General features: G+C 39.4%; 1 protein-coding gene across 9 annotated transcripts in view; it reads left to right on the forward strand.

Moving 5' to 3' along the window:
* Positions 1–27,853, forward strand: part of RPS6KA2 (ribosomal protein S6 kinase A2) — a 289,256-nt gene that overhangs the window by 101,752 nt on the left and 159,651 nt on the right. The window contains exon 3 of one of the 9 annotated variants that reach the window (XM_017813729.1): positions 21,881–21,954. The exons of 7 other annotated variants lie outside the window; for them this stretch is intronic. In XM_017813729.1, coding sequence (XP_017669218.1) covers positions 21,940–21,954 — 15 coding nt within the window. In that variant the 5' untranslated portion in view covers positions 21,881–21,939. Of the gene's footprint in view, positions 1–14,755; positions 15,299–21,880; positions 21,955–27,853 lie in introns of those variants that run through there. One more of the 9 variants, XM_017813725.1, reaches the window with a different exon arrangement.

Raw genomic sequence — 27,853 nt, forward strand, 5'->3', positions numbered from 1 at the left:
GAAAACAAAATGAAACCCCAAACCAAAAAAAAATATGTTTACAAATAATAAAACATTCCATAAATGTCATATTCTCCTCTTTACTGGTTTGATACGTTGCATTTTGCTGATGGGAGGTCTGGTATGTGCTTAATGATAGGAATGGAGAAACTATGAGCAACACTGCGGCTTTATCTGCTCTGTGCACACCAATGGTTTGAAAGGTAGAATGTTTGGAATGGGCTTGCAGAAGGATGAAGAAAACACACAGCATTGCCCCCACAGTATGAGAATTGACTAATATTCCATGTGCATTATCTGAAAACATAATCACAGAGGAAATACGAAAAGTCTAGAAGAGAGTTATGCCAGTGTCTAAAAGCATGCCAGTATTTAATTAAGAGACTGGCATTATTCCACGATTTATTGCTTATCATGAATGCATAAAGGTTAGCAACGATAATTTCTGATTTGGAGCAATTGTCTCTTTTTTTTTATTTTTCCCTCCCCTGTTTTGATACAACAAAGTTGCAGGAAGAAAGCAATCCTGCTATTGCCTGTAGTCATGGTAGTGTATGTTTCAGTTCTGATGCTGGGGCACATGGAGATAAGAAAGATTTGAGCTGCTTCGCTTCTCAAGAATCAAAGCAGTCTAGTGAAAAGCACATACTCAAATGAAAGTAACAAATGCCTCTGTAAAATAAATGGTCTTATATACTTTTAAATGAGAAATGCTGCAGTAATATAAATCTAAACTTTTAAACTTCAATTTTGATGACAGTTCTTGCAAAGAAAAAAGTACAATGACTTCACTTTGAAATTTTGAATTTAAATATGAGTTAAATTTTTGATGTTTGCATATATAGAAGCAATTTTCATTGAAATAGGGATAATGACATTTTGTCACTTCATGATACTAGTCACAACACGTGACATACTGCCTTTTTTTTGAAAAAATATATTTTAAATTTAATAATAACTGTGGCTTATGGTTGCTTCTTACTAATAAATGTATCTTATCTTATACTGTCCATTTTGGGGAGACCTAGTTGAGCAGCTTGTTGAAAAACTGCTGAAAAGGCTACCAAGATGTCCAGATTTACAAGGAGAAGTTGAGGGAGTGGGGTTGCTGTACCAAACCCTTCTTGGTGCCACCAGGAAAAACAGTTGTGTTCAGGGTCTAAAAGGGCCAGCAATGGACACTCAGGTTGGAGATCAGAAAAAACTTCACCTAGAAGGCAGAGTAGCACTGGAGTAGGTCATCCAGCAAGAATGGGGAGTCTTTATCTGCAGATATTCAAAATTAAGCTAGAAAAAGCCATAACTGACCTGATGTAGTGCTCACAATGGCCCTGCTTTGAGCAAGAGAGTGGGCTAGGGACCTTAATTAGTCCTTTTCCATTCACATTTACATGCTTTCCATTATATTTTGCTATGATGAAATAATCAAAAATATTCCATAGCAGGAAAAAAGAATGTACAAGCCATTTAAGAAAGGTTCTCAAAATTTTTCTGAAACTCAACAGGAAGTTTTACAAAATGTCTTTTTTTGTCTGCAAAGTTGTACATGTTTTTTAGAAATACCATTTTAACCAGCTCTGACTCGGAGTGCTCTACTGAGCCACTGGCTTAAAATTTCAAAGTTTTAAAAGTCATTTAAGAACTGTACATTTATATAAGAAATTTCAGATGGTATTATTTATCCCATGATTGCTTAGCTTCATTCTATTTCAAATAAAAATCATCAAGAAGTATCCAAACAAAACTCAAATCACGGTTAGGGTAAAATTCAGATTATGCATTAGTGGTTGAGAGGGGGAAATTTCTCACAGCAGTGTTGGAGATGCCACCAAAACCAAGCATTACTGTGTTACGAGTTAATGGTACACTGAAAAGAAATGCTTATTTTTGAGGGAAGAAAACATAGAATGGTTTGGGTTGGAAGGGACCTTAAAGATCATATAGTCCCACTCCCCTGGCATGGGCAGGGATGCCACCAGATCAGGTTGTCCAGGGCATCATCTAACCTGGCCTTCAACACTTGCAGGGATGAGGGAACTGCAACTTGTCTGGGCAGACTTTTCCAGTATATCAACACCCTCTAAGTAAAGAATTTTCTCCTAACATATAATCTAAATATTCCCTGTTTTCATTTAAAACTGTTGCTGCTTGTCCTATCACTATCTGCTCATGTAAAAAGTCACTTTTCATCTCTTTTATCAGCCCCATTTAGGTACTGGAAGGCTGCTATAAGGTCTCCCTGGAGCCTTCTCTTCCCCAGGCTAAACAACCCTAACTTTCTCAGCCTGTCTTTGTAGGAGGTGTTTCAAACCTCTGATTGTCTTTGTGGCCCTTCTCTGGACTTATTCTAGAAAGTCCACATCCTTCTTATGTTGGAACATCCAAAGAGGGGATCAGAGAGCTTTCTGTCCTATTCCATTGAGTGCACAACAGGCCATCAGTGAACCACAAATCTGAATAGTAATGGAAAAATTAAAATCATAAAGTATTTCTTGTGATGAAGAGCTACTAATTAATGCTATTACAGAGGCTCTGATAAAAACTGTTCTGTTCATGACATCTACAAGGAAGATAAATATAAACATGAACAAGTCTAGGACAGGCTGTGTATTGGGACACAAATAGAGAGAGATGGCTGAGTGAGGGGAGGCTAAAAGCTTACTTGCATTTAGCATAGCCAAGTCAAGACTGGGAGAAGATATGATTGCCCTTTAAAAAACAATTTGCTTATAGGTGGGGAAAAGAAAAACTTTAAGAAAGGTGCTAGCGTAGGAGCAAAAGACTTTAAGTTAGCCATGGTGCATCTAGTGTAGGCACCAGAGTGAATAGGAAAGTGAGTTTCTGGGCAGTCTCCTAGTGAGACCAAAAAGTACGGAAAAGTTTAATAACTCTATGATGATTTTGTGATGGCATTAAAACAAGTTTGTAAGAGTTCAAGAAAGTTGTATGTTGATTAGATGCCTGTGATTACATCCAAGTCGCATTTGATAATGGTTCTCAAATTCACTGAGCAATGTGCATCAAACATATCCAAACTATGTGAATGCCAGTTGCATTCACAGTGATGTCTCAGACCTGTAGCATCTAACCTGAGCTCAAGTTCTGCATGTGCTAGCATAAATGTGTACAGAGATTTGTAAGAGGTGCATACTTGTGTGTGCAGTTCTACAGAAGTGACATAACATGAAATTGACTGACAGGGCAAGTACTAGCAGCCACAGAAGATTCGATCAGACAAATACAAGAAAATAGTATTCAGAAAATCAATTAGAGTGGTGCCACTTAACACCACAGTCTTAGTTCTGTACTACACTCCCAGTGGTTGGGCTTCTGCACTAAAGGGGAGCCAAATCAATTCTAGTGGCTTTCCCAGTGGGTGGACTTGGCACTTCTGAGTCAATTAAACAGCCTCCTGAATTTCTGCATTACAGCTATACGTTACTGTCTCACCCCTTTTGGGATCTTTTTACTTTTAAGCAAGCCTTTTATAGATTAACCTTTTTGGAAAGCATATAATATCAATCTGTAATTCCAGGTTTTGTATGTTTTAGCCAATTTGCTTCTGCTAGTTTTATAATAGAGAAAAATACTTTAGGACATTTTAAAATGTTCTTTCTATACCAGAGCTGTTATCTTAACCTTCAGTCTTTATCTTATCCTTCACTATGATCTGAATGATAGTTTGATGCGATCTGGTCAGTGATTCCAGTTCTGCTGGGCCAGGCAGCTGTACCATGCCAGCTTCATATCTGGGAAACCGACAGTTTGTGTTAGTGTAACCCATCCCTGCCAACAGAGGAGGCAGAGCCATCTCACAAGCACACATTCCTGCCCCCACCACAGGAAAAAAATATTGAGTAGGCACAGATATTTCTACACTGAATCAGACCAGGGAACTGAACTGGTTTAAAAGTAGTATTCTGGAGTGGTTTTCTGCCCAGTTTTAATTTGGACCAGTTCTCCAGTTTGGTTCATTCTGTGGCTATGTGAATAGTTGTGCCAACACAGAGGAAGAACAAAATGATGGCCTGGAGATGGCAGAGTGAGGCCACAAGTGAGGGGTTATGCCAGGACTAATGATATTCCTCTGATTGAGCCAAGATCTTTTATCTAAAATAAAACAAACCTCCACACAGCCTTCAAACCCATGTCTAGCCCTGTGGGAAGCAGGTGCCTTTAGCTCCACTCCTTCCCATGAAGAACTTGTTTCAGTCTCTGTTTCCCAGCATGTCTTCTAGCTGCACTCATCTTGCAGCAGGTTAAGTGGGCCAGGGCAGTTGTATTTTCTTCTTCAGTGAAATCATAGAATCATTTAGGTTGGGAAAGACCTCTGAGATCATCAAATCCAATCATTAGCCCAGCACTGCCAAGTCCACCACCAAACCATGTCCCTAAGTGCCACATCTACACATCTTTTAAGTACCTTCAGGGGTGGTGACTCAACCACTTCCCTGGGCAGGAAGTTCCAACGCTTGACAACCCTTTCATGAAGAAAATTTTCCTAATATTCAATCTAAACCTCCCCTGGCAGAAATTGAGGCCATTTCCTATTGTCCTATCCCTAGATGTCTGGCAGAAGAGGGCAACCCTCACCTCACCGCATCCTCCTTTCAGCTATGTTCTCAATGTTCTTCTTGTAGTGCAGGGCCCAAAACTGAACACAGGATCAAGGTGCAGCCTCACCCATGCGAGTACAGGGCACTGCCCTCATCCTACTGGCCACATTATTTCTGATACAAGCCAGGATGCCACTGGCCTTCTTGGCTACCTGGGCACACTGCTGGCTCGTGTCCAGCCAGCTGTCAAACAGGACCCCCATGTTCCTTTTCTGCCAGGCAACTTTCCAGCCCCTCTTCTTCAAGCCTGTAGTGCCGCATGGGTTGTTGTGACTGAAGTGCAGGACCTGGTACTTGGCCTTGTCAAACCTCATACAGCTGGCCTCAGCCCATTGATCAGCCTATCAGATCGCTCTGCAGAGCCCTCCTACCCTCCAGCAGATCAACACACACACCCAACTTGGCGTTATTTGCAAAATTCATGAAGGTGCACTCAATCTCCTCATCCAGATCATCAGTAAAGATATTAAACAGGATAGGCCCCAATACTGAGCCCTAGGGTACACCAGTGGTGACCAGACACCAAGTGGGGATGTTTCAAATCTGATGTTTCTCATGCACTGCCATGACTCCAGCAACCAAAAGATTTTAAAGCTATGTGTGCTAGAAGACACACAATAATACTTTAAAAATTCCATCATACTGCTAAAAGGATTTCTCTCCATCTTTCTTTTACCAGCCTGTGTGTTGTTACATGACAGGTATAGCCCCCTGAATATTGCTTTCTAGTTCCTTCTCACTCATATTTCTTCTTGCATCTTTTTGGACCTTCTGAAGTCCAGAGATGTGCCATAAAATAGTTTCTAAAAATTAAATATTAGAAAGCAATTCTTCTCCCTTCAAGCTCAAGGTTTTGTTGTTGTTTTGAGGGGTTTTGTTTGTGGTGGTGGTGTTGTTATTTCAGCTTCCTTGAGTTAAGAGGAGTGAGCCATGCCTTTGAAGAAAAAGTCTGAGGAATAGAAAGTAAAAGAGATGAGGAGAGAACTCTAGAGTGAGTGAAGGGAGTAAAGGAGATATTCAAAATGTTAAAAACCTATTAGAATCATCATAAATAAAGCAGTTTTTAGTCCCCAAGACATACAGAAACAAGGCTCTGCTGTGCCTTTTTGAAATGCCCCTAGATGGCCTTGCTTGCAGTTCCCCAGGCAGCGCAACTAGAGCAAGATGCCCTTGAAAAGCTCTTTGGAAGATGTAAAAAGTCTCTTTTGTCTGTAATGGCGGGAGGGGAAACCTTGTTACAAGTCTATGCAGTAATTGCCTTATTTGTTCCTCATATCTGAGGTATATATCTATTTTCTCCTTTTGTAGTTGAAGCAAAAGAACAGTCTCAGTCTCCTAATTGGTACATGTTCTGTCCTACATCACTTTGCATGGTAAGATTGCATAACAGATGTTGAGGTATCAGAATTCAAAATCAGATCCCAGTAAGGTATTAGGGCAAAGGTGTCACATTTTAATGAATGTATATCACTGTACACTGCAGATGGCTGCTTTGGGACATTAACAGAAATTTATGTTCAAAGGTAGGTGGTTCTTACAGGATTTTTCATTGCTTCAAAAAAATGTTGGAGTCGAACAGCAGCATTGCTTATAAAGTAATGAATTTAAGATTCACATTGCATATTAAAGGATGTTTCCTTTTGTTTGAAGAACAATCATTGTATTTAGGTAGACAATTTCACTAAGGAAGAGTTTCGTAACATCTTGGCCACAAGCGTACATTTTTCCCCATAGCATGCTACAGAGGGCAGCAGAAGTTCTGTAGGATTTTAATCCATATATTGAATTTACAAATTAGTATTTGAACTTTTAATTAACTTATTAAATAGCATGGCTTACTTTATAATAGAATTAATTGTACATTTTAATCTCTAATTATTGACAAAAACTGCCAATTTAGCATTGAACATACTGGGAAAGAGATTCTTGTTTCATATGTGTTTGTGTTGTACATAATCAGTGTTGCTTATTTCTCTATATATCTCATGTGGAATTTTAGGGTTATTTCAGGATTTGAAAAGATATATGAAATTCACAGAAAGATGTCAAAGGCTTTAATTGTCTTACTGTGATGAGTTGCCTTTTTTTTATCCATTAGGTTGTCATTAGGTTAATCAAACATTTGGATGTTGAATAATCAGCCTCTGCTCTTTATAACTAACTTCACACACTTGTTAGGTGAGTAGGAAGACATATAGAAGAGGTTGAAATTTCTTCCAGATATTTGTTGAAGCATCAGCCAGGAGAACTCACCTCCAGTGTGGGCAGGCTCAGTGATGCAGAAAGAGCCTCATGCACTTCCTGCTGCCTGGTGACTTAGGTGAGACAAGTTACAGTACACTTAAGAGAAAGTGACACTTTATGTATCTGAAATTTAATAAGGGAAATGTCATCTAACACATTGATTATATCCAAATCATAATGCAGTCTGGTAACAACAATCAGTCCTAAACCAGAGACATTTTTGTGGCTTGACTTTCTTGCCTTTACCTAAGATGCTTTCACTGAACTGTAGTGCCTGTCTCTGGACCCACATAGTCCTTGTGGTAAGCAGAGCCCTATTGTTCATCCCTGTGTCTTTGGATGGCTATTGGATGGAGGTCACTTTGCTCTGATCCCAAGTGAGCTGCCTACACATATACCTCTACAGTTGAGCGCTGCTGTGGGGTTCACAGAATCACAGAATGTGCTGAGTTGGAAGGGACCACAAGGATCATCGAGTCCAACTCCTGCCCCTGCACAAGGCCATCCCCAAGAGTTACATCACATGCCTGAGTGCAGGCCAGGGCATGTGGATGTTTTCAAAGTAGCTCTAAAAACTCAAGTTTTATTGCTTCACTTCACAAACTTTAGAGTAAATGCCAACATAGTAGTTTGGCTAGTACTATTCCCACATCCTTCCCCATTTCTGGTGTTGTGAAATACTAATGCTAATTTCTTTACTATATAAAGTGGATGGAAGATGAGTTTAATACTGATTTTAATTTGTTAGCAGTAAAATGGGACATTGGGCTATATTGTTGTGGGTGAATTAAGAAATCATTATGTGATTGTATGTATCAAATGGAATATAACTAACTTTTTGAAGGTCAAAATGATTTTGCATGGGGATTTTTTTTCAGTTTCACACTTCCTGTATAGCTGTATTAGACAGAATTTAGACCTTTTTTTTTTCTCTGCCTGTTTCTTCATTTTATATTTCAAAAATAGGCAGGGAGAGTTGTGCCTGTAATCTGGAATTAAGTACTGTTACTACAGTAATTTAAAGCAGTCCTCCAAAATTTGTCTGAAAAACCGTACAAGTCCAACAAGAAGGAAGCTAATGCTAAAGATTTTAAGTGTGACTACTGTTTTTTTCATTTATGAAGCTCACTTTTGTCCTGTCCAACATGGGGTAGGTGTTCATACAACCTAAAGCCCTCTTTTCAGTGTTAGGTGTGTAATATATTTTGAAAATATTCCATATGTCATTTGTCCTGCTAGATGTAATGTCTACAAGGTAAATTTACATATCCCATTGGTTTATTCTTTGAAATTACTCACAGTTAATCTGTTTCTGTAAACAAATCTAGCAAATATGTGCCAGTCTTAAACTAAAGTTTTGGCTATGAAAAGGTAATATTGTTTATTATGTTTACTCTGAAAGTGCTCTCATGCAGTGACAGAATGTTTCAGCCCCATTTTATGGAAGGATATTTGAAGCAGTTTTCTCTCTGCTCTGCAGTGCAGGTGCAAACCTTTAGGGTCCTGAGTTTGTCAAAATCAGGAACCTCTCTAGAGTGCACTCTGTCTCCTTTCTGGCTAAAAAATACCTGCATTTTTTTCACTGGGGGCAGGAGATGCTAGTTGGAAAGAATAAGAGAAAAACGATAAACTCCATGCCCCCATATCTGATAGTAGCTCCAGGATGTTGCTGGATTTTGTACATGCCCTGGAGCAGGACGTAGCCAGAGAGTTTAAGGTTCTTCAAGGTCATACAAAATAGTGTCAGATATAGAAGAAGGAGATTCATTCAGGTCACTCAGTTCAACTATGTATGATGCTTTTTGTCTGTCAAGTTAACTTTTGTACCTCATATGTGTAATTATATTCGATAATGGAAGGGAAAAATTTTACCTAACGTTGCTACTTTCCTGAGTGAAAATTTGTAAGCCCCTTTATACATTTGTCTGTTTCTCGAGGTTTAAATGGCAAACAGTGGTCTGGCTTTTTTCCTTACTTAAGTGTCAGTTTGCTCTTTCGATGATTATCAGAAGTAGAAACAGGGGCTTTGGTAAATGTTCCTTGCACTATTTCTCCTGTTAGGCTTGTGATATCTTTCAGAGTCTATCAAGGTAAATTTGCCTATTAGCAGATTTCTAACAAATGCCACCTTTTTTAGTAGTGTTCATGGCTAGTCTGAATAAACACTAAACATATGCTGTGCATAATGAAATTCTTCCATCCAATTTTCTATTGTAGAATTTTCACTCAAAGTAGATATTCATAAATATTCATATGATAAGACTGTTTATACTTCAGTTACTAAGTAGCATCCTTCCTTCCAGAAAACTTCCAGTCTTTTATAAAAGAACAGTATGATTTTCTGCTTATTATCCGAAGAAAAGAAAGCAGAATTTTATCTTCAGCAATCTCCTTCATCCATGTTGGAGTAGAAGTTTATGTAATATAAAGGAGATTAGGTTTTTGGGTTCTTTGTCTTATACTTCTATCCAAGCCACCAAAATCTAACAAGACCAGTATATAGTATCATCCAGGAAAGTGAAATGTTGGGTGACATCCCTAAAAAGCAAAAAAGGAAATTGAAGCTGACACTCTTCCATACAGATTGCTACACAATGTAATCTCCATCCTAGAAGTAGGCTACAGCCAACTGACGTGTGTGTGGTCAGTGATGTTGCACATTTCTGTATCTGTAAGAAGCAATGTACATATGGGAGCAGTCAATGCAGCAGTTGTGACACTTGCCGATCTGATGTTCAAGCACTAACACAAGATGCTTTTGTGAGAGTTAAAACATCTTTCATCTGCTGAAAACTCAAGCAAAAATTATTCTCTTGTCCTGGAGCTATTATTTCTGCAACAGTCCTAGTTCTCCCTGCACGAATAAGAACAAGCCATTGTCCTCATAGTGAGGCTCATTTGATGTATGTGAAAGTAACACTTATCATCATGTGACTAGTGAGTGCTTAGGAGGAATTGAGGAAGTAGATTTTTAGGCAACTGCACCAAGGAGACCTCAATGTCATGAAGCTCTGTCAGGGAAGGTTTAGGTTATATGTTAGGAAAAGGTTTTTCACCCAGAGGGTGGCTGTGCACTGGAACAGGCTCCCGAGGGAAGTGGTCACAGCACCAAGCCTGACAGAGTTCAAGGAGCATTTGGACAATGCTCTCAGACACATGGTGTGACTCTTGGGGTTGTCCTGTGCTGGGCCAGGAGCTGGACTCAAGGATCCTTGCAGGCCTTTCCAACTCGTGATATTCTATGACTCTTCTGCACCAGCATGGCACAGAGATGGTTCATCCTCCTAGTGCCATGTGTGTAAATTTTTTTTATCTTACTGCTGAAGTAGTCTACTGGAAAGTCTTCAGTACTTTTCTCTCTACCTGAGCTACTTGCATCCCTGCAAAATACTGATTTCAAATCTACCGAGAATTTATTTTGGTTCCCATTTTTAAGAATATTTGAAGCTGTTGAATGGAATCCACTTATTGGAATATCTCCATATTGAGCAAAATGGGTCTTTTCAAAGCAAGTAATGCTCTCCTGTAGTTGCTGTACTATATTTATACTAGTTGCTTTTCATATAATTGACAGTGTGTTGGATAGTGCTTTTAGCAACAAGGGCATTACATATATGTGGGTAAAAGAGGTACTCTGCTTTTACTCAGACTCCTGAGGTCTTGAGATTACAAATGCAAGATTAAACTGGCATTGTAGGGCTGTTATGTTGCTCTTGGGAATAGAGAAGACTGTGTCCAAGGAGCCTGTGTCCTGGCAGTTTATTGGACCCACTTAGACAAGTTGTATGACTTTGCTTTCTTCTTCCTTCTGAGCAGTGATTTTAATTTGCAAAATGGCTGAAAGGGCCTGCACCTCCACTGGAAGCTTCTCATAGTTCATGTACAGAAAAGGTTGAAAATTACTGAAGCTTGTGATACACAGCCAGGAGGTCAGAGAAGGGAGAAAAAGCACTTTCTTTCCTGCCTCCTCCCTTACATCCCGATCCAGCCAACATTGCTAATCACTTGTCACTGCTGGTGAGAATGTCTGAGATGGCAAGTCACTGTACTCCACAGTGCTGGCAGGGCAGTATACCTTTTTTTGAGAGAGAGAAAACTCTAGTGCAGTAAGTAAGTGGCATGAAAAACAGGATAAGGTACTTAATATATGGCAGCAAAAAGGCTGATAATCACATTGGTATGCTGGTCTAATGAGATCAAAGCCCAAGCATTTCTTTGGGTAAAGCTCATCATATATTATTTAAAGAAGCATCAATCAGAAAAATAACCACCTCACTCACTGAGGAAACAAAAGCCATATGGCAATTTGTCCAGCATTCAAGATGAGAAAACAGCAATCACTGAAAGTCATATACCATCTAATCACCTGGGGGAAAGTGTTGTTCCTTATTCTGCTGACTGGTGTCTCTTGGAAACATCTGCTCTTGCTCCTGATTTTCCTTAATGAGAGCATAAATGGCACTGTGTAATTCACCTTTTCTGTAGCATTGTCTCTTGAACCTCTATTATGGGAGCCTCATTTTTTTCTCTGCATATCATGTTCTGCTAATCTTATTTGTTCTGTCAATGGTGTCACTGCTTCTGATGCTTTCTTATTTCTCTCTGGATCTTTTTCTGGCTTTCTGATGAATTTATTGAGGAAAGATAGGTAATACTGATTGAAGACTCAATTTGGATATAGGGCCTGATGTGCTGTGTAATGTAGTAATACAAAATTTCTCTCAGTAATTATATCATCGAGTTTGTGGTAGATGTCTTGGATTTGCATGTTCTGTCGTTTAGAAATTGATGACTCATCTGGCATTGGCTGCTGTCAGCCTTCTTGCTTGGGTTCTGTGCAGGCTGTTTCACTGACCCATGTTAATTTTCTAAGTCTGGGTCCTTCAGTCTGTTACTGCTCTTGGTATGGTCCATCTGTACACATGAAGAAAGGACCTTTGGCTTTCATTAGATATTGATGGGGAATTCTCCATTTATCTCTTAAAAATTTCAACCCAGACTATGTAATATCTAATTTCAAGTGGTTTCAGTTGGAGAGTTTGGCTTGAATCCCAGCTACAGGCTTTTGGATTTTTGGGTGTTTTTAAGCCTTTTTCCAGTTGAAGTAAACTTTATTTTGCTATTAAGCTCACAGGGAGGAGGGGCGACCATGGTATTGTATTTATTTTTTTGTGTGTGTCACAGCAAATACGATTCTAGTTTTAACAAGTATCTTTCAGAAAACAGATCAGTATTACTGGTGTAATACTGTGTAATACTGGTGTAATACTGTGCCATATGTACACTTCACTATTTTTATTGTTTATTCTTATCTTAAACAGAGACATTTGGTGATTTTCTTTTTTTATCAAGTTTCTCAGCAGTTAAAGTTGCTCAGAGGGGAGCTGAGAAATAATTTGCAAACATGAATTTCTAAGTGCAATTAATTTTTAACATCATAGGTTAATCTGACAGTTGCATGTTTATAAATATAATGATGTATGTTCCAATTTAATCTATTTTTTTGGCTTGCTCCTTTTTATTAGAATCATTGTGAGAAGTGGATATTGTCTGACTATGTGAAAGTTTGAGTTAATGTTTTTGAAGTCTCTTATTTGTTTTTCTGAAGCAAAGTTAAGTTCAATGTCTTGAAGCATGCAATCTGAATGGAACTGTAGTAGAATTTGCTCTTCATATATTTATCCCTATCCATATGCTAGTATTACATGCATATGTATTTTGTCTTATTTCTGTATTTGTGCTCTTTTTTTATGTACATTTCTGCATCTCAGTTGCTTTTGCTTTTTGCACTTGGAAGATAATCTGCAATATCTCTGCTGCCCAGTAGGTGAGGAGCAATGTCCTGGCACTGGTGGTTGGTTGTCATCCTGTATTTAATCCCTAATCACCTATCTGAAAGAGGAGCAAGAAAGCAAGATCATGCCTATTTCCATGCCTGAGGCTTGGCAGGGGTGTGAGAGAGTTACTTCCTAGCCTAGGCATGCTCTCCATGTTAGAGTCTAACTTTTAGCATCCAAGACTAGTTTTTGCTCTGACATTTATAATTAATTGTCAATACCTTGTAGCTCATTTTTTAAAATTATTTTTGTGGTAAATAACAAAGTTCTGAATGTAATAAGTGTACCTGATAGTTAGGTATTAAGTCACAGCCTGTGTAATTTTCTTGGAAGTTTATTACAGCACAGGTACATTTAATGGTGACTGCACATCCTTGCATGTGATATCGCTATGTATGTAACAGGTTAGGAAGGTTGTGATATATCTACTGGTCTAAATGATAACAGGCACTCACATAATGCTTATTATTACACACAGCACTATGCATTCAAAGCTGGGAAATCACCACTCCTCTGCATTAATAAAGATGTCAGTGTCCAGGGATATGCTTGTGATAGGAAGGTTTCAGGGACCTACCCTGAACTTGTCTGATGGCTTTTTAAAACTCTAGTGGCTTACACAGGTAGGAATGTGTGAGGCTGCCAAAAGCCTTTGCCAGCACAAAGCCTGGTCCAGCCCATGTCAGGACACCTCTTTGCCAAGCAAAGGGCAGAACAGAAGAAGCAGCAGCAGCTGTGTGATGTGGCAGAACAGGTGAGAGGAGGTCAGGTAATCAGGTGAGTGCCTGAGGCCTTTGTGCCACTGCAGATTTTACTGCAGCAAGGTTGTGAGGAGACACAAAACTTGAGTAGAGAGGCTGCATCAGCAAATAATTTTGTCATTGACCAACTAATTATTGTTTTGCTTCTGGAAAGGGTTTTGGTGTACCTATAGATACCTGAGTTTTTTCTTGAGACAGTTGCCTCTGCTCCAGGATTTTTAGCTGGGAAACAACACAACTGTAATGGCAAAGGGCTTCTAGAATCACAGAATATACAGAGTTTTAATGAAACCATAAATGCCAATTTATTTATTTATTTATTTATACTTTTCTGGGTACATATAGACTATGGTGAGCTTTTTACAGAACAGTGGGACAGAGAACATGTGAACAAAGCAGGTAGTGACAGGCATTACCAACCAAGGTAGTTTATAGCAGAGACCAAACATGCAATTAAAGCAAAATGCATCTCTCTTTTAGAGCAGATGGACTGTCGTGGTATTGTCACTTAACCTCCGGGTGTCTTCTCATGCTGTAGTGGTGTCAGCTCTCCTTGGGCTTATTTATCTGAGTCATTAATAAGTCATCAGAGTAATGCCCTTTCCATATGAGGTTATGGAAGAAAGGCGTGTCTGGGTGCTCCTTAGTGGTCAGAAAGGAAAGACTGCCATGGACAAGAAGTCTGAGCTGTGCGCAGCAGGCAGAGAAAGCTCTTTGGTCTCTGGATCACAGTGAGATTCATTAGTTTTTGAAGACAAGCTGAAAAATGTGATTTTATTGAGGGGATGTGGGGGTGCAGCTGTAAGTCTGCATGCTTGCCAGTATAGTTAGCAGCTGAAAATTACAGCCTGTAAATAACTGTACATATTTAAACTCCTAGAAGGGCTGTAGCTCCCTGCTGTAGTACAATAAGAATAGTAATATTTCCCATTTAGATTGTGCTTCTATTTTCAGAGCTGTGCCAGTGTTAGGTATTTCAATGTAAAGCAGGTGGGTGATTGTGAACAGGATGTTAAGCTTTTCAGTTTTGGGGGGTTGGGGTGGGGGGCGCAATGTTATTTTGCATACTCCCCATTATAAAAGTAGGTTCAGACTCTTCTTCTCTGGCAGTGGGGACACTACGACTTTCAGCTTTCTTCCAGGAGCGACTCTCACGAGGGAGCTGATTTCTTCTCGGATCTGACCACCACAGCCCTCAGTAATTATAGCAGCGTCTGAATTCTGAGCTAAAAACAGAAGTGCAGCATGTGCCTATTCCCCATGTGATTCAGAAAGCAGGAAATTGAAAGAGCCTGACTGAGAGGAGAGGGAGTGCAAAAGCAGTAGACACATCTAGTATTTGTCTCAAACCTGCTACGCCTGGGACGCAGGAGCTGTCATCTGCCGGCGCTGATTCTGCGTGCAACCAGAGCAGAGCCTGATTGGGTGTAGTAGGACCTAAGGCAAGGGGGAGAGGCAGCGAGGAGAGAGTTGGGCTCGCCGTACCGAAATGTAAACAGAGGGAAGCGAGAAGGGAGTATAACGCTTTTGTGCTCCGAACAGCAAGCATCTGGCTCTGGGCTCCCATGGCTCCGGCAGCGTACCTCTTGCAGGTCTCGCTGTGCCTGGCTTGATGAGCAGAAACAGACGCTTCGGAGGATCTCCTGCCTGTGGATATAAATAGGGGGCAATCGGGATGCGCTAGCTTTCGCCGCCGGCGCCGCGGCTCCTTCGTGCTCCGCGCCGCAGCTGGGACAGGGCAATGGACATGAATATGAAGAAGTTCACAGTGCGTCGGTTCTTCTCAGTCTATCTCCGCAAGAAGTCTCGGTCAAAGAGCTCGAGCTTAAGTAGATTTGAGGTAAAATTCACCTTAACTTTGTGAAATATAGCAAATACCATTAGATGCAGGTAACAGAGGTATAAGAATGCCTGCGTTTACTGATGTGATAAGTAGGTAAAGGTGCTCTTTTCCTGGAGGTGGTGATATTCGCACCTTATGTTCTTTGTTTCAGTGTAATTCAGTGCTTTTTCTCGGTAGTATTCAATACATTGAATGATACATTTAGTGTGTTGCCAAGGATCCTTTTATCAGCCTTGCAGGGGAGGGGGAAGCTGGTTCAGGACATCATGAAGTTGTAGGAAATAATTACAGATCCACTTAAATTAGCACAAATGACACCATACTTTGAAATAGTCTCATATTTTAGTCTTCCCCTGCACATATGCCATTCTTAGTGCTAGATTTCCAAATAATTAATTCATTTGCTAGTGCCTTATGTATATATGTGGTATGTTAGATAGGAATTTTCTTGCTTGTTTGTAGGTTTTCCTGTTTGCACATATTTTTTGCATTTATCTTCTCTCCTGTGCATCTCTTGCAGCACTGTATAATTTATTTTGTTGTAGGAGAAATTGTTCTTCGGGAGGTGTGGGGGGGACACAATGTCAAATCTATAACGATTTAGCTGTGTGGGGAGATGAAGGCACTTCAAGTCAGAGGTATTAGCAAATTGGAATGTGTGAACGGGTTAGAACCGGGGTTTCTGCCTCTCTTCCTCGAACCATTGTTCTTCAGCCCTATATTTGGAGCTGTGAATAGTCGGGCAGGATGTGAGATCAATTGAATAGATGTCAGTTATATTTATGTTGTTCACTTTATCATTGCAGATGATCTGCAACCTCTGCATTAAAATAGAGGTAGATGGGGCCTGATTCTCTTCTGTCTCACATTTATTTTGTGCTGGTGTACTTCAGTTGACCTCTGAGGAGTTACTCTGATTTGCACTGGTATTCCCAGGAGTAGGATTAGTTTTAGGCTGTGTGAATACATTTTAAAATGTTATTGCCTTAGTGTCCTATTTAAAGCACCAGGTAATTGTTTGAACGTAAAGTTCTTCATATGTCATTGCTTAAATAGGACATGCAGAAAAGCAGAGTCTTTGGCCTGTGTGTCATTTTGGGTTTTTTTCCTTTCTTTCTTACCCCTTTAAAATCAACTTTCTTGAAAAACGATCGTGTAATGTACCTACTTTTATTTACATCATCAAATAGCCATGCTATGCATTTAAAATAAACTAATAGCTCCCTCCTTGCACCAGCCCTGTCCCTGTTGGAAAGTTTAAGCTAGAATGAATGTTCTTTGTAACACACTCTAAACTCTCTAAAATCGTGCTCCACCAGAGACAACAGAGAGTAAACCTGGAGTTACATGAAGGAGTCCTGAGCCAAATGAGTGTCTTCACAGGCTGTCAGCGTCAGGATGGGATGTTAGGAGGAGAGGTGATTTGGAGAGAGCAGAGCCCCACCAAATCTCTTAACTATTCATTTGAAAGCACCATGGTTTGGGAGAAACAGATTCTGCCACATTAATTATTTAACTTAGTGGATAATCTAGCATGGATGACCAGTACGACTCAGCATTTGTATCAGGCTAGACCTTGTTTCATTAAAAGAAAAGAGGGGAAAGAAAGAGTCTTTACAGTCTCTTTGATCATCAGTATTAGTTTGCTGGACGTTTTCAATAATTATGAAATAGTTTTTCCTTCTGTGAGTTTTATTGCAGTGATTTTTTCCTGTGATTTTAAATAATTTGTTTCAAGAAGCAGCCTGATACATTTCCTATCACACATGTAGCTTCAGAGCATTTTGTCCACTTTCCTACTCTCTCCCTTGGCTTGCCAGTAATGACCAACTTGATGCAAAGTGACTCAGTATTCTAATGCAATTGGGAATAAGGGTTGTTTCAGCTAGGAAGAAAAAATGATTCATAAAATCTGTTCTGCTATTTAAGTGTGAAAATCATCAGAGATGTTCCTGCTTAGAGGGAGGGGGGAAACTATACATGAACATCAAGCCCCCTCTGTGGTTTCCATCCCTGAGTACTTCTGTGTATAAACTTGTAATTGCAGGCTAACAAGTGCTTGTCAGACAAACAGAAAGTGTAAGGAAGCCTGTTGGTAGCTGGATTTTTAGAAGTCAGAATATTCTTCATCCTAATAGGTAGATATTTTTAAAGATGCAGTAAAAAGATACAGTTTATTAGATCATGGAATGAGTAAAAGTAAAATAAAGGGAAGAAATTTGGAGAAAACACACGTGGCATTGCTTTGCGTAGTGTGCATTACCTAATGTACCTGGCAGAAATTGTGCTGCAAAATGTCATTTGAAATTTGGAAGGGAACTGTTTTTCCTGAGTTGTGTAGGATTTTTGTTACAGTGTTCTTTTGACCAGGTGGGAAAGAGGGTTGAAGGGTTTAAGATCGATACTCCAAGTATCTTTAAAATACCACTATTAGAATAGATTAAAAAATAATATTAGTTATTAATATGAAGATTAATTACTTTTTCTGCTGTGGTGTTCTACACTTTAAGTTGACTTGCAATGAGTTTCATAGCTCATGGAGCATGGATACAGAGGCAGATAATGACTTAGCAAATCGCAGCTTGTAACTTGACCTTTATTGTTTCACATGCCAATATCATTGCTATACCTGAAACAATAAGGTCATTGCCTTATGTAGATAGCTGGCTTTCACGTTTTGTCCTGCTAAAAGAGGCAGGGCACACTCTGGTAAATCAAATATTACAGGTGTTTCATTTCATCTTGCCTAAAATGTGCACCCTTTTTATTGTTCTGGGAAAACCTAGCTGAAATTTGAACTTATTTGGCTACAGTTTTGGGTTTTCAATTTATATTATTTTTCAGTATGGCCTTCATTGTCCTTCATTTATAAGGTATCTAGTGATGTAATTTTATTAAATGTGCAGAGCCAAGATTTGCCATTCTGCATGTGCAGAGTTCTGATTGAAGTCAGCTGAAAATCCAACAATGTCAATGGGAACTGCATGTGTGCATCTGAGAAAGGGCTTTGTTTATGGTTCTTATGCTGAGTGTTGATGAACGTGAATGTGAAACCATCAGGAGAAAGTACGCACAGTGTGAATCTGCTAAAGACTTTGAGACCCAGTGGAATGTATCTTATGGCAGTGAGCAATATCCCTTGATTTATAAATCAAAAATTAAATACGCCATTTGAACAAGCTAGGAAATACCTAAGCATGTAAAGAATTTGATTATATTTATTCCAGTGACACAGGAGTGGGTTTTTTTTGGTTTTGTTGGGGATTTTTTGTTTTGGTTTGGTTTTTTGGAAGTTACCAATTGAAACATTGCCTTTTATTCTTTCGGGAGATATTTCTGGTTTTTGCATTCTTGATGTATTTTTAATTCATTACTCTTATTCTTTAATTTCTTTCTTTTAATTCTTGTTTAGTCTTATTGGTAATGATGAATCCAAATTATGTTTGATCTATATATGGGGGATAGAGCCTAGCAGAGTTTCTGCAAATCAATGCAAAATTAATCTGGAGCCTGGTGTGTCTCAGCATAGTTAGTTGTGAGAGGCAGGACCTCCTGTGGATGATTCAAGGGTGGGTCCTCCTTTGGTTCCACCACTCTCACAAAGAAAATGGAAGCGAGCCTGTGCAGACTGGTGAGGAGTAGTGCAGAAGGACTGGCACTGGCTTTATAATACTTTGCTGTGAATCTTAGGCTCTGATTCTGATTTCCTACAAACTAAAGTTACAGCCTTAGGAACGTTGCCTGCAAATGCTGAGCTAGGCTGCTCCTTTTGCACAGTGGACTGGAGTAACACTTCGCTTGCAAAGGCTTGTGAATTCTTCTGCACTTGTATAAAGAACAATTCTGTTCTTTATCAGTAGTATGTCATTTATTCTGTCTTCTCTTTTGTATTTTTATAGTTTATCACTTGGTAGAGGAATAGAGTCTTTCTGTAAAAGGTTAGCCAGAAAAAGGCAAGTTAAAGAAAGGAGATGGGGATTAACAGCCCAAGAATGGCTCTGCAAGGTGCAAATCCTTTAGTTGTTATTTTTTTTCCCTGTGGTAACGATCATCTTTGTGATGTGTGTTCTTGTTACAGCAGGCTACCGACACTATTGTAGTGTCTCACTTCCCCCAGCTGCAGGCAAGACTTTTATGAGGAAATGCTGCGATTCTTGTACAGCTTGCTGGGGGAAGGGAGGCAAGGCAGGGAGAGCAAGCAAGAGCAGGAGGAGTGTGTAGTCCATCAGATAGGTCACTTGAGGAGCCAGGAAATCCATTTTTCAGGCTCATTTTGACAACTTGCTGTGTCATTACAGATGGTTCAGACCTTTGTGCTTTGCATTTCCCATTTGCAAAATGAAAATTATGATGAATACTCAAGTCCTTTGATACTGTTCTACCTATTTACATTGGCTTTGGTGGTAAGAGAGTGTACTCATATGTGTACACATTCATAATAAAGAAGGTGCTCCCCAATTCCCCAACTACTTATGACTTTATCCCAAATAAAGTCTCTTGTGCCTCAGGGTTGCTATGTGCTCCTTTCCACAAGATCAAATTAACTGCTGAGCTACAGAAAGGGAAAATTAGGCAGGTAGATGTAGGGATAACTTGTCCACAGGAAAATCATAGAAAATTGGGGCTGGGAGGCATTTAAAAAATTTTAATCTGGACTCCCTCTTCTTCCTCCTTAGGCAGCGTCAGCTATATCTAAACTGTTCCACCAAAGATGTTTTTTTAACCTATTATTCAAAGCCTCCAGTCATGAATCCCCATAACCTCCATAGGTGGTATATTTTGCAACATTATCCTTAGCATTTGAGAGTTTTTCTAATGTCTAACACAAGTTTTTCCTACAGCAATTTAAGCCTGCGTCTTCTTGTCCTCCCCACTGTAACTGTGAAAAAGAGATTGTTTCCTTTTCTTTGCAGCAGGATTTGTATGCATTTGAAAGGTTTTCAGGTCCCTTTCCTCAGTCTTTCTGTAGGATAGGAAAAATGTCTTACCTCCTTTCTGAAAATTAGGGACTTCCAGGAACAAGACCTTGAGCTAGTCACAGCAACATTGTTAGGTAGAATCTCCTCCTTTTTTTGGATGCAAATCGTCCCTTTTAAAAATCACTTACATTTCAAAGGCCCCTACCCTGTCAAAGACCAATCCAAATTGTCATTTTGTGCTCCATTTCCACCATCTAAATGTCTGCATGATGCCCTGATCTGATGGTATTTGACATCCAGACCAGAGCTGACAGACTTGATCCATGGGCTCTGATGTCAAATCAATTCTGACATACATCACATAATTAAACACAGGCTCTGGTCATATAGCCAGGGTACATGGATGTTTTGGCATAGAGCAGGGGCCTGGGATCATAATATAACAGAAGAGGTCTTCATTTGGTTGTGGGATGGATCATGTCTTATCAGGTGATAGGACAAGCACATGCATACCTTGTGTGATGCAGTGGTATGGTAAACAGATGTTTGATCCTGATCACCAGCCTCTCCACTCTGTCTGTGAGCCAGGTTCCCTGTGCCTGGAGCATTTGTGTGGGGGTGTAAAGGAAAAGAAGAGCTGAACCTGGTCGACTGCTTGGAACCTGTGGGCAGCTGCGTCCCCACCTAACAGTTATTTGGAGTAATGTAGTTTTATACAAGAGGCAAATGTATAATTTTATTCTAGGTTTTAGCTCCTAACATTATATCTTGTCTGACCCTGTGGCATAAAAAGTCTTTTCTCAGAGGGCTTAGTTCTTCTGCACCTATTTTTGTTGTCAATAGCATTTGATTCATGCACTTTTCTACTAGTCTCAGGAGAGGACTCCTTTTGTGTTGCTTTCTGCATTTGTGTCCTCACGGGTAGCTGGAAATATTTCTAAAGTAAGATAGAAATCAGAACAAAAACTCTCCTTATGTTGATTTGCCAATTACCTAAAAAAACAAATACTTTTCATCTAAGTATTTGCTAGTCATTTCCTTTGTTCACTTAACGAGACTTACTGTCCCAGTTCAGCAAGGATTCAGTAAAAGTGTTTGCTGTTAAAGACTCAAAGAACTACAGAGTGGTTAGTTCTACACACAGGACACACTCTCTGTGTATGCCATCAGCTCTTACAGAGTACAGTTTTGCTTCCTGGAGAACAAATGGAAGGAATGTTTGGATCACTACATCTGCCTTGAAAATAGCTCTCTGACTGAGGATGTGTAAGGAAGCAAGTGATACATGTATTCAAGGTCCTTGCATGACAGCTACAATTCACACACAGGGAAATGCCTTCCAGGCACATAGTTTGGGATGCATGTTCCCTCACTGGGTGCATGGATGATGGTGGAGTGCCCACAGCATGGCTTTGGAAGACTTTGAATGGAACAGTCATCCTTTAGCTGTGCAGTCTCTCTCACTACTTTGAGCTGTACTGTATTTGAAATGTATCAGTGTTGCAGCAGAGCTGCATTTACTGTGGGGTGGGGGAGAACTTAGAACTCTCTTCTAGCTGAGAGCCTGGAGTTCAAGGATACTGAAAGTGTGAACCGTATAAAGTACAGAAGACAAAACTGTGATGTTCCTAATGAAAAAACCCTTTTCCTCGTATTGTAGGGATATTATTAAGCATTGTGTAGCAGTGCACAGGCAAGAAGAGAAGATATAGCTTACTAATGTGCTTTCAGATGGTAAGTGATAATAATAATTGGAAAAATGCCAGTTAACTTATTAAACCTTAACACATGAACTCATATAAACTCCAGATGTAATTAAAGAGTGTCATACTCTTTCCTGCAGGGCCAAATCTGAACCTGTGTATGACTGGCAGAAGGCTGTAAATAGTTCTCCTTTGAGTAGTTGTTACGAATAAACTGAAGGTTTTGCAAGGAGGGGAACAGAGTGTGTGGTTTTCTTCTATAAAATTACCTTCCTCTGTTGTTAAACAACGAAAGCTACCCAGTCCTGCTTGCTCTCAGAAGTACCACCCTCAAGACAATTTCGTGGTACCCTCTTGTGATGTCTAACAGGAAGATATCAGCTCAGTGCTGCAACATGGGGCTTCTTTAGAGATATTGGAATGCTGGGTTTTGTCAATTCATGCTACACATTATGAATAAAAAGTAGTGGTGAGCTGAGTTTGATGGTAGGCAGGAAAAGAAATTTTTTTTCTTACTTTCTGTAAACATGTGGAATATGGTTTATCCATGTGTATATACGTTCAGAATCTGGGATTTTATGTTGTGCCTTTTTTCTAAGTTCTGTAGAACTCAACAAGGAGAAAACTAGTATGATTAGACTTTTTTAGAGTTTGTATAAAAATTTAGCTTAAAAACCAGTTTAATACAGGATGCTATTTCTACTACAAATAGGGAAATAATATTTAAGCATAATAAAAAATTACATCTGTTCAAGAGGAATATTAGAGGTCGGCCTTAAAAACTGCAAAGAAAGCTTAACTCAGTGCTGAATTTGTGAGTGTTATCTATCGATATTTGTAAGATTGAGCCTTTGACATCTCCATATATGTATTAACACAAATATGTATTCCAGTCTCAAAGCTTTACCATGTCCCTAGGGGAGAAGAAATCCAGTAATACCTTCAGCTAGCACTATGGCACAAGATGCTACGTGCCATAAAGAAAGAGTGAATGAATTAGGTGGTGGTGAATGGTTGAAAAATGCTCAAAAACATTTGGAAAAGTTCAAACCTAAAGGTTTGAAAGATCTATGTATTGTAGAATGTGTTTTGGGATTGAGCATTTTTTGGGGTGGTGATGCTCTGGAGAAAGAGGGTGTGCCCTTGGCATTTGTCCCTACTGTCCCAGAAGTCAGTGTTGCTGAGCAGTGCTCACACAGCACCAAGGCTGTCTCCCCAGTATTCCCCAAACACACCAGTAGTCTGGGGGTGGGCAGGATCTTGGGAGGAGACATAGACAGGACAGCTGACCCAAAATGACCAAATGAGTATTTCATACCATATGACATCTGCTCAGATATAAAAGTTAAAAGAAAGGAGAAGGTGGGGGAGTATATGTTGTTATGTTGGTGGTATTCTGGAGCAACCACTGCACATACTGAAGCCTTACTTCACAGGAAGTGGATGGACAATGCCTGCTGATGGAATTAGATAATATATCTTTTGTTGTTCTTTGCTTTTGCTTATATTAAACTGCCTTTATCTTGACCCATTAGGATTTCTTTCATCTTTTTCTCCACTGTCCACCTGAGGAGGAGAGTGAGGCTTTGGAGGGCACCTGGCATCACCACATTTGGTTGGGGGGAAAAGTTTGGTTTTTTTAGTAGAAATTTCTGTGTTTTTTCTAGTGAGTAACAGGGAAAATCCTGCAGCATTTTAACTTTGTTTTCTCCACTTTCACGTTGAGAGCAACTAGTGCACAGGTTCTATGACTCTGACAGATATTTTTGTCTTTAACTTCTGCATCAGCAGATCTCCATGCCAGTCTTTCCTGTATGATACAATCTCTTTGACTAGAAAATGCCTGGGACAGCAATTAAACATTGTAATGGCCTTCATTTTAAAGCCATCTCTCTAAATATCTGAAACCCTGCTGGATCTGCTGCTAGTCTGCACAGTATCTACTTTATTCCTGTATAGTTATGCACTGCAATTACTACTAAATTATAACTGGAAAGCAAGGCTTTATATTAGATTATTTCTGTGACAGAGTTCAAGGCCATTTTGTATCACTAGATTTGAATTTTTTGATTACTAAATTTGTGCAGATATTAAATAGTACAAGAAGTTTTTTAATAACATTTAATTATGTTGTAAAAATTGAAGTTTTTTTCTGGCAAGTAAAATCACTAATTTTTCTTCCAAAAAAAACCTCCTTAATGTTTCATTAAATCAATACTATCAAGATAGCTGAACCAAGACATTTTCAAAATGTGAATGGTTTTTATATGTTGGCATTTTGTGGCTGATTTCAAGCACATTGCAGTGCCTAAATTTGAAAGTGTGGAGAAGATGATGTATCTGTTCTTGTTTTCCAGATTCTCATACCCTTGGGAGTTACCTTGTTTGTAGGTGGCAACCAGTGAAATAGGCATAATAGGAGGAAAGGAAAGTGTGGTAGTTAATCTGAGCTCTTACTTTTGCATTCTGTCAACACCTCTTCAACTTCTCCTTGTAAAGGAGGACCATGGGTTTAGGCTCACTCAAGAACTGGGTGAAAGTGTGTTATGTGAATCCATACAGAAAAAAATGCTGTGTGGTGCAAGGGCAGCAAAGCCCTCACTGAAGTAGACATCAACTACTCAGTCTCTCCAGCACTGTGAAGCTGTCCTCTGCCTGCCAGTCAGAGGTAATAATACTGTGCCATTTTCATTATTTAAGCCTCCTTTGCCCATGGTGAAGTTTTAGCAATTGTAAGCCAAAAAGCTTGCAAAGCAGGAAGTTGGGTCAAACTAAGCTGAGGGGCATTGAGGGGAGACTTTGCCTTCTCCTTGAAAGACTTTTAATGTACATTATCCTTAGTTGGTGGCTAACTCAAGCCATTATGTCTTAAGGGTGAGCCCTCTGGAGGCATTTTCTCTGGTCTGAAAAAAAGGCAGTTGCACCATGTTAACTGAATAGTTATACAAGACAAAAAACCCTGCCCGTGTTATCAGAGCTGGAGACAAACCAGTTTGCCATGATCTTTTGTTGAGATTTGTTTTTTCCCCTGTGATTTCAAGTTTTTATGCATTTGAAGAATCCATACTAAAAGCACACATCAAGTACTCCTGCTTCTTCTTTTCATATTTTTGTGGAACAGGTAATGTCACATCATAATATACCAAGCAGCAAAGTGGATAAGGATGATGGGCTGCAGAATTTACTCTATCTGCAAAGTGAGTGTAGATTATATTTATTCACCTGCTTTCCTCTGTTCCACGAGTACAATTACAGCAACATCCAGATGTTTTCTTTTCCCTTCCCCTTGCTGTTGATGCCATCAATACTGTAGCATCCCTTCTTGCACAGCAAAGAAATTCAGTCTGTATTTACTTTTCTCTGAAAGATCATGTGCTGAAAAAAAAGAGGCCTAATGGCATCTTTTATCTGCTAATATGAAATGAATTTCTGAAAGTCTTCTTAGCAACAGGGATTAGGTATTCTAGCAAACAAATTTTTCATTTTTCCCTGACAGGAAAACCCATGTTTTCCAATGTGGGACATTGGAAGGAATATCATTAATGGTTCTGAGGACTGTCATGTCCAAGAGATAGACTACCTGTACTGATTATCTACCAAAAGATAAACATTTTATCCCAATTGCCTTTTTGAAAATATTTTCTCCACGCATCAGGATAAAGTTTACATACCAGTTTACTCTTGAAAATGAGTATTCTGCTATAAAAGGGTGTAAGTTACCTATAATCATATTATTTGCTTAGTCAAAGATAATTATGGGAATGGTGCCAACTACCAGTTTTTCACTTGCTTGGTTTAAAAGTGTTTTCTACCTCTGTAACAGGTTTATAAAAGAAGCCATATAATTAATTCATGTAATGTTTGTATTGAAAGAAATGCTGTAATAGGCAGACATTTGATGTTACGGGAGGAGCTGTTTCCTTGGAGCTGTAAGGAAAGTCTTAAGTTTTTGACTTAATAGTTCCATCTTTCTCATAAAACATGTCAAAGGAGTGAAATAAAAATGTAATCTTTTCTAATGCAGACAGTCTGGATCATTTCAAAGCTAGAGCTTTTTTAAGAGCCTTATTTATGAAAAATAGATCGGTCCCTTGCCTCCGCTCTTGACAACTTGTTCTTCTATCGATCAGTTAAGGGTTTTTTCTCTTCCTCAGCTTTTGTGCTCATCTGATCCTCCTTCTTGTTAACCACATGCACAACCATGGCAATTATAACCTATCCCCAAGGAAGTGGGGACTTAAAAACCATTTATGCACCACAGCCAAGAGAAAGTTTGCCCTTTTACCCTAGCTTTTTAAATCCTTTTGCTGGTGTGAAATTCATGGGACTGAGACAGAAATAAGAACAGAGTTCTCTCCATGGAGTACCACTATGGTCTTCAAAGACTCATTTATCTTTCTGGTGATCAGAGAACTGTTGCTGTCTGGGATTTTGTATCATCTCTTCAGGGAGGCACATCCACTCCCCATTTTCCAGTTACTGAGAGAAGAAATTAAGTTGTTTTGTCCTCCTGGGATATGATTCTTTACTCTTGTCTTCAGGCATTTCTTTCCTCTTGTAAATGAAGGTTGAAGATTTGAATGTGCTGTGCAACGGTGTAGAATCACACAGCTGGACCACGGAAATGCTGAGCTCTGCACACATAGAAACTGTGCCCTTGAGACCAGGCTCTTGACTCCTGGTGTCTACTGAAACTCACTTTGCCTTCTCATGTTTCCCTTGTAAGGTAACAGTCTTGCTTTTTCCTTCTCTCTCACCCTATCATTCATCTGATTCAGCTTTTTTTGTTTTATGCTTTAGACTCAAACAATGGGAATCACATGTTTTTGCTTTTCTTGTACTGCCTCTGTTTTAGTACTTTCCACCCTCACTTTACTGAGCTAACTGGGGAGTCATCAGTAAAAACAAAGCTTTGTTTGAGGAAGTGCTGATTCAGAGGAGATACTCACATCCGAGGCTGGGGAATGGTCAGATACCTCCAGAATAAATCCCAAATGCAGTACTTACTCTCAGAAATATCCCCACTTCATATACTGTAGTCCTTGCCTATTTCTCTTCTAATGGCTCTGCATTCTGGCTTTCTGTAGTTTAAATGTCTCGTGATCCTTTCTCTTTCAGGGAGAGCAGCAGCCAAAACTCCAAGGGAGTCCCCTTGCATCACAGGCTCTGGAGTGTATTGTTGAGGGTTTCATATCTATGACTCAGTTCTGCTTCCAACTGAGCACGAATGTCTGTCTGGGATTTTAGCTTTATATAGCAGTGTTTTCACAGCACCTCTACTCTGATTTTAAGGCACGGTTACTATGGCATCTACAGTATCTTAGAAAATAAAGATATCAGCGTTAACATTTTGTGTTGCATAACAACTTTTGTTCCTGTTTTGTCTGTGTGTTTTCACCCTCTGGGTTTTCTTTTGAACCTTAAGGAAAAAGCCTCAAAGCGAAAATGAGCTGCTGATTTTGGTCCATTGTCATTTCAGATGTGTGAAGTCACACAAAGCCTCATGGCTTTTTATGGTTTCTGCACAGTCATCATCCATTTTAACTTGTGTAGTTGTTTACACAAGTTAACTTGTTTACTCCTTGGAAGGAGTAAACTTGTGTAGTTGTTCATCTTGGAATTTTCCTGACAAATTGCAAACTAGCCTGCATTAATTTAGTCATTTATGATAAAAAGATCTTCCATTCAAAGCACCTCACTCTTGTAGTTAAGGACCACTTCTTTTGACTATATCATGCTATAAAGCCTAAACTGGTGCAAACCTACACAATTCAAAGCAAATGAAAAGCAAATTAAATTGCTTTTTTTTTTCCTCCCTGGAATTGTAATGAGATCTGAATCAAAAGACAGCTTGTATTGCTTTTGTTGTGAACTTAACACGGTACTAGACTGGCATTGTTGTTGTTGATAGAACAGTATTCCTTCCTCAC

Source organism: Lepidothrix coronata, unplaced genomic scaffold (assembly GCF_001604755.1).
Source record: "Lepidothrix coronata isolate B3197 unplaced genomic scaffold, Lepidothrix_coronata-1.0 Scaffold42, whole genome shotgun sequence".
Taxonomy (NCBI): domain Eukaryota; kingdom Metazoa; phylum Chordata; class Aves; order Passeriformes; family Pipridae; genus Lepidothrix; species Lepidothrix coronata.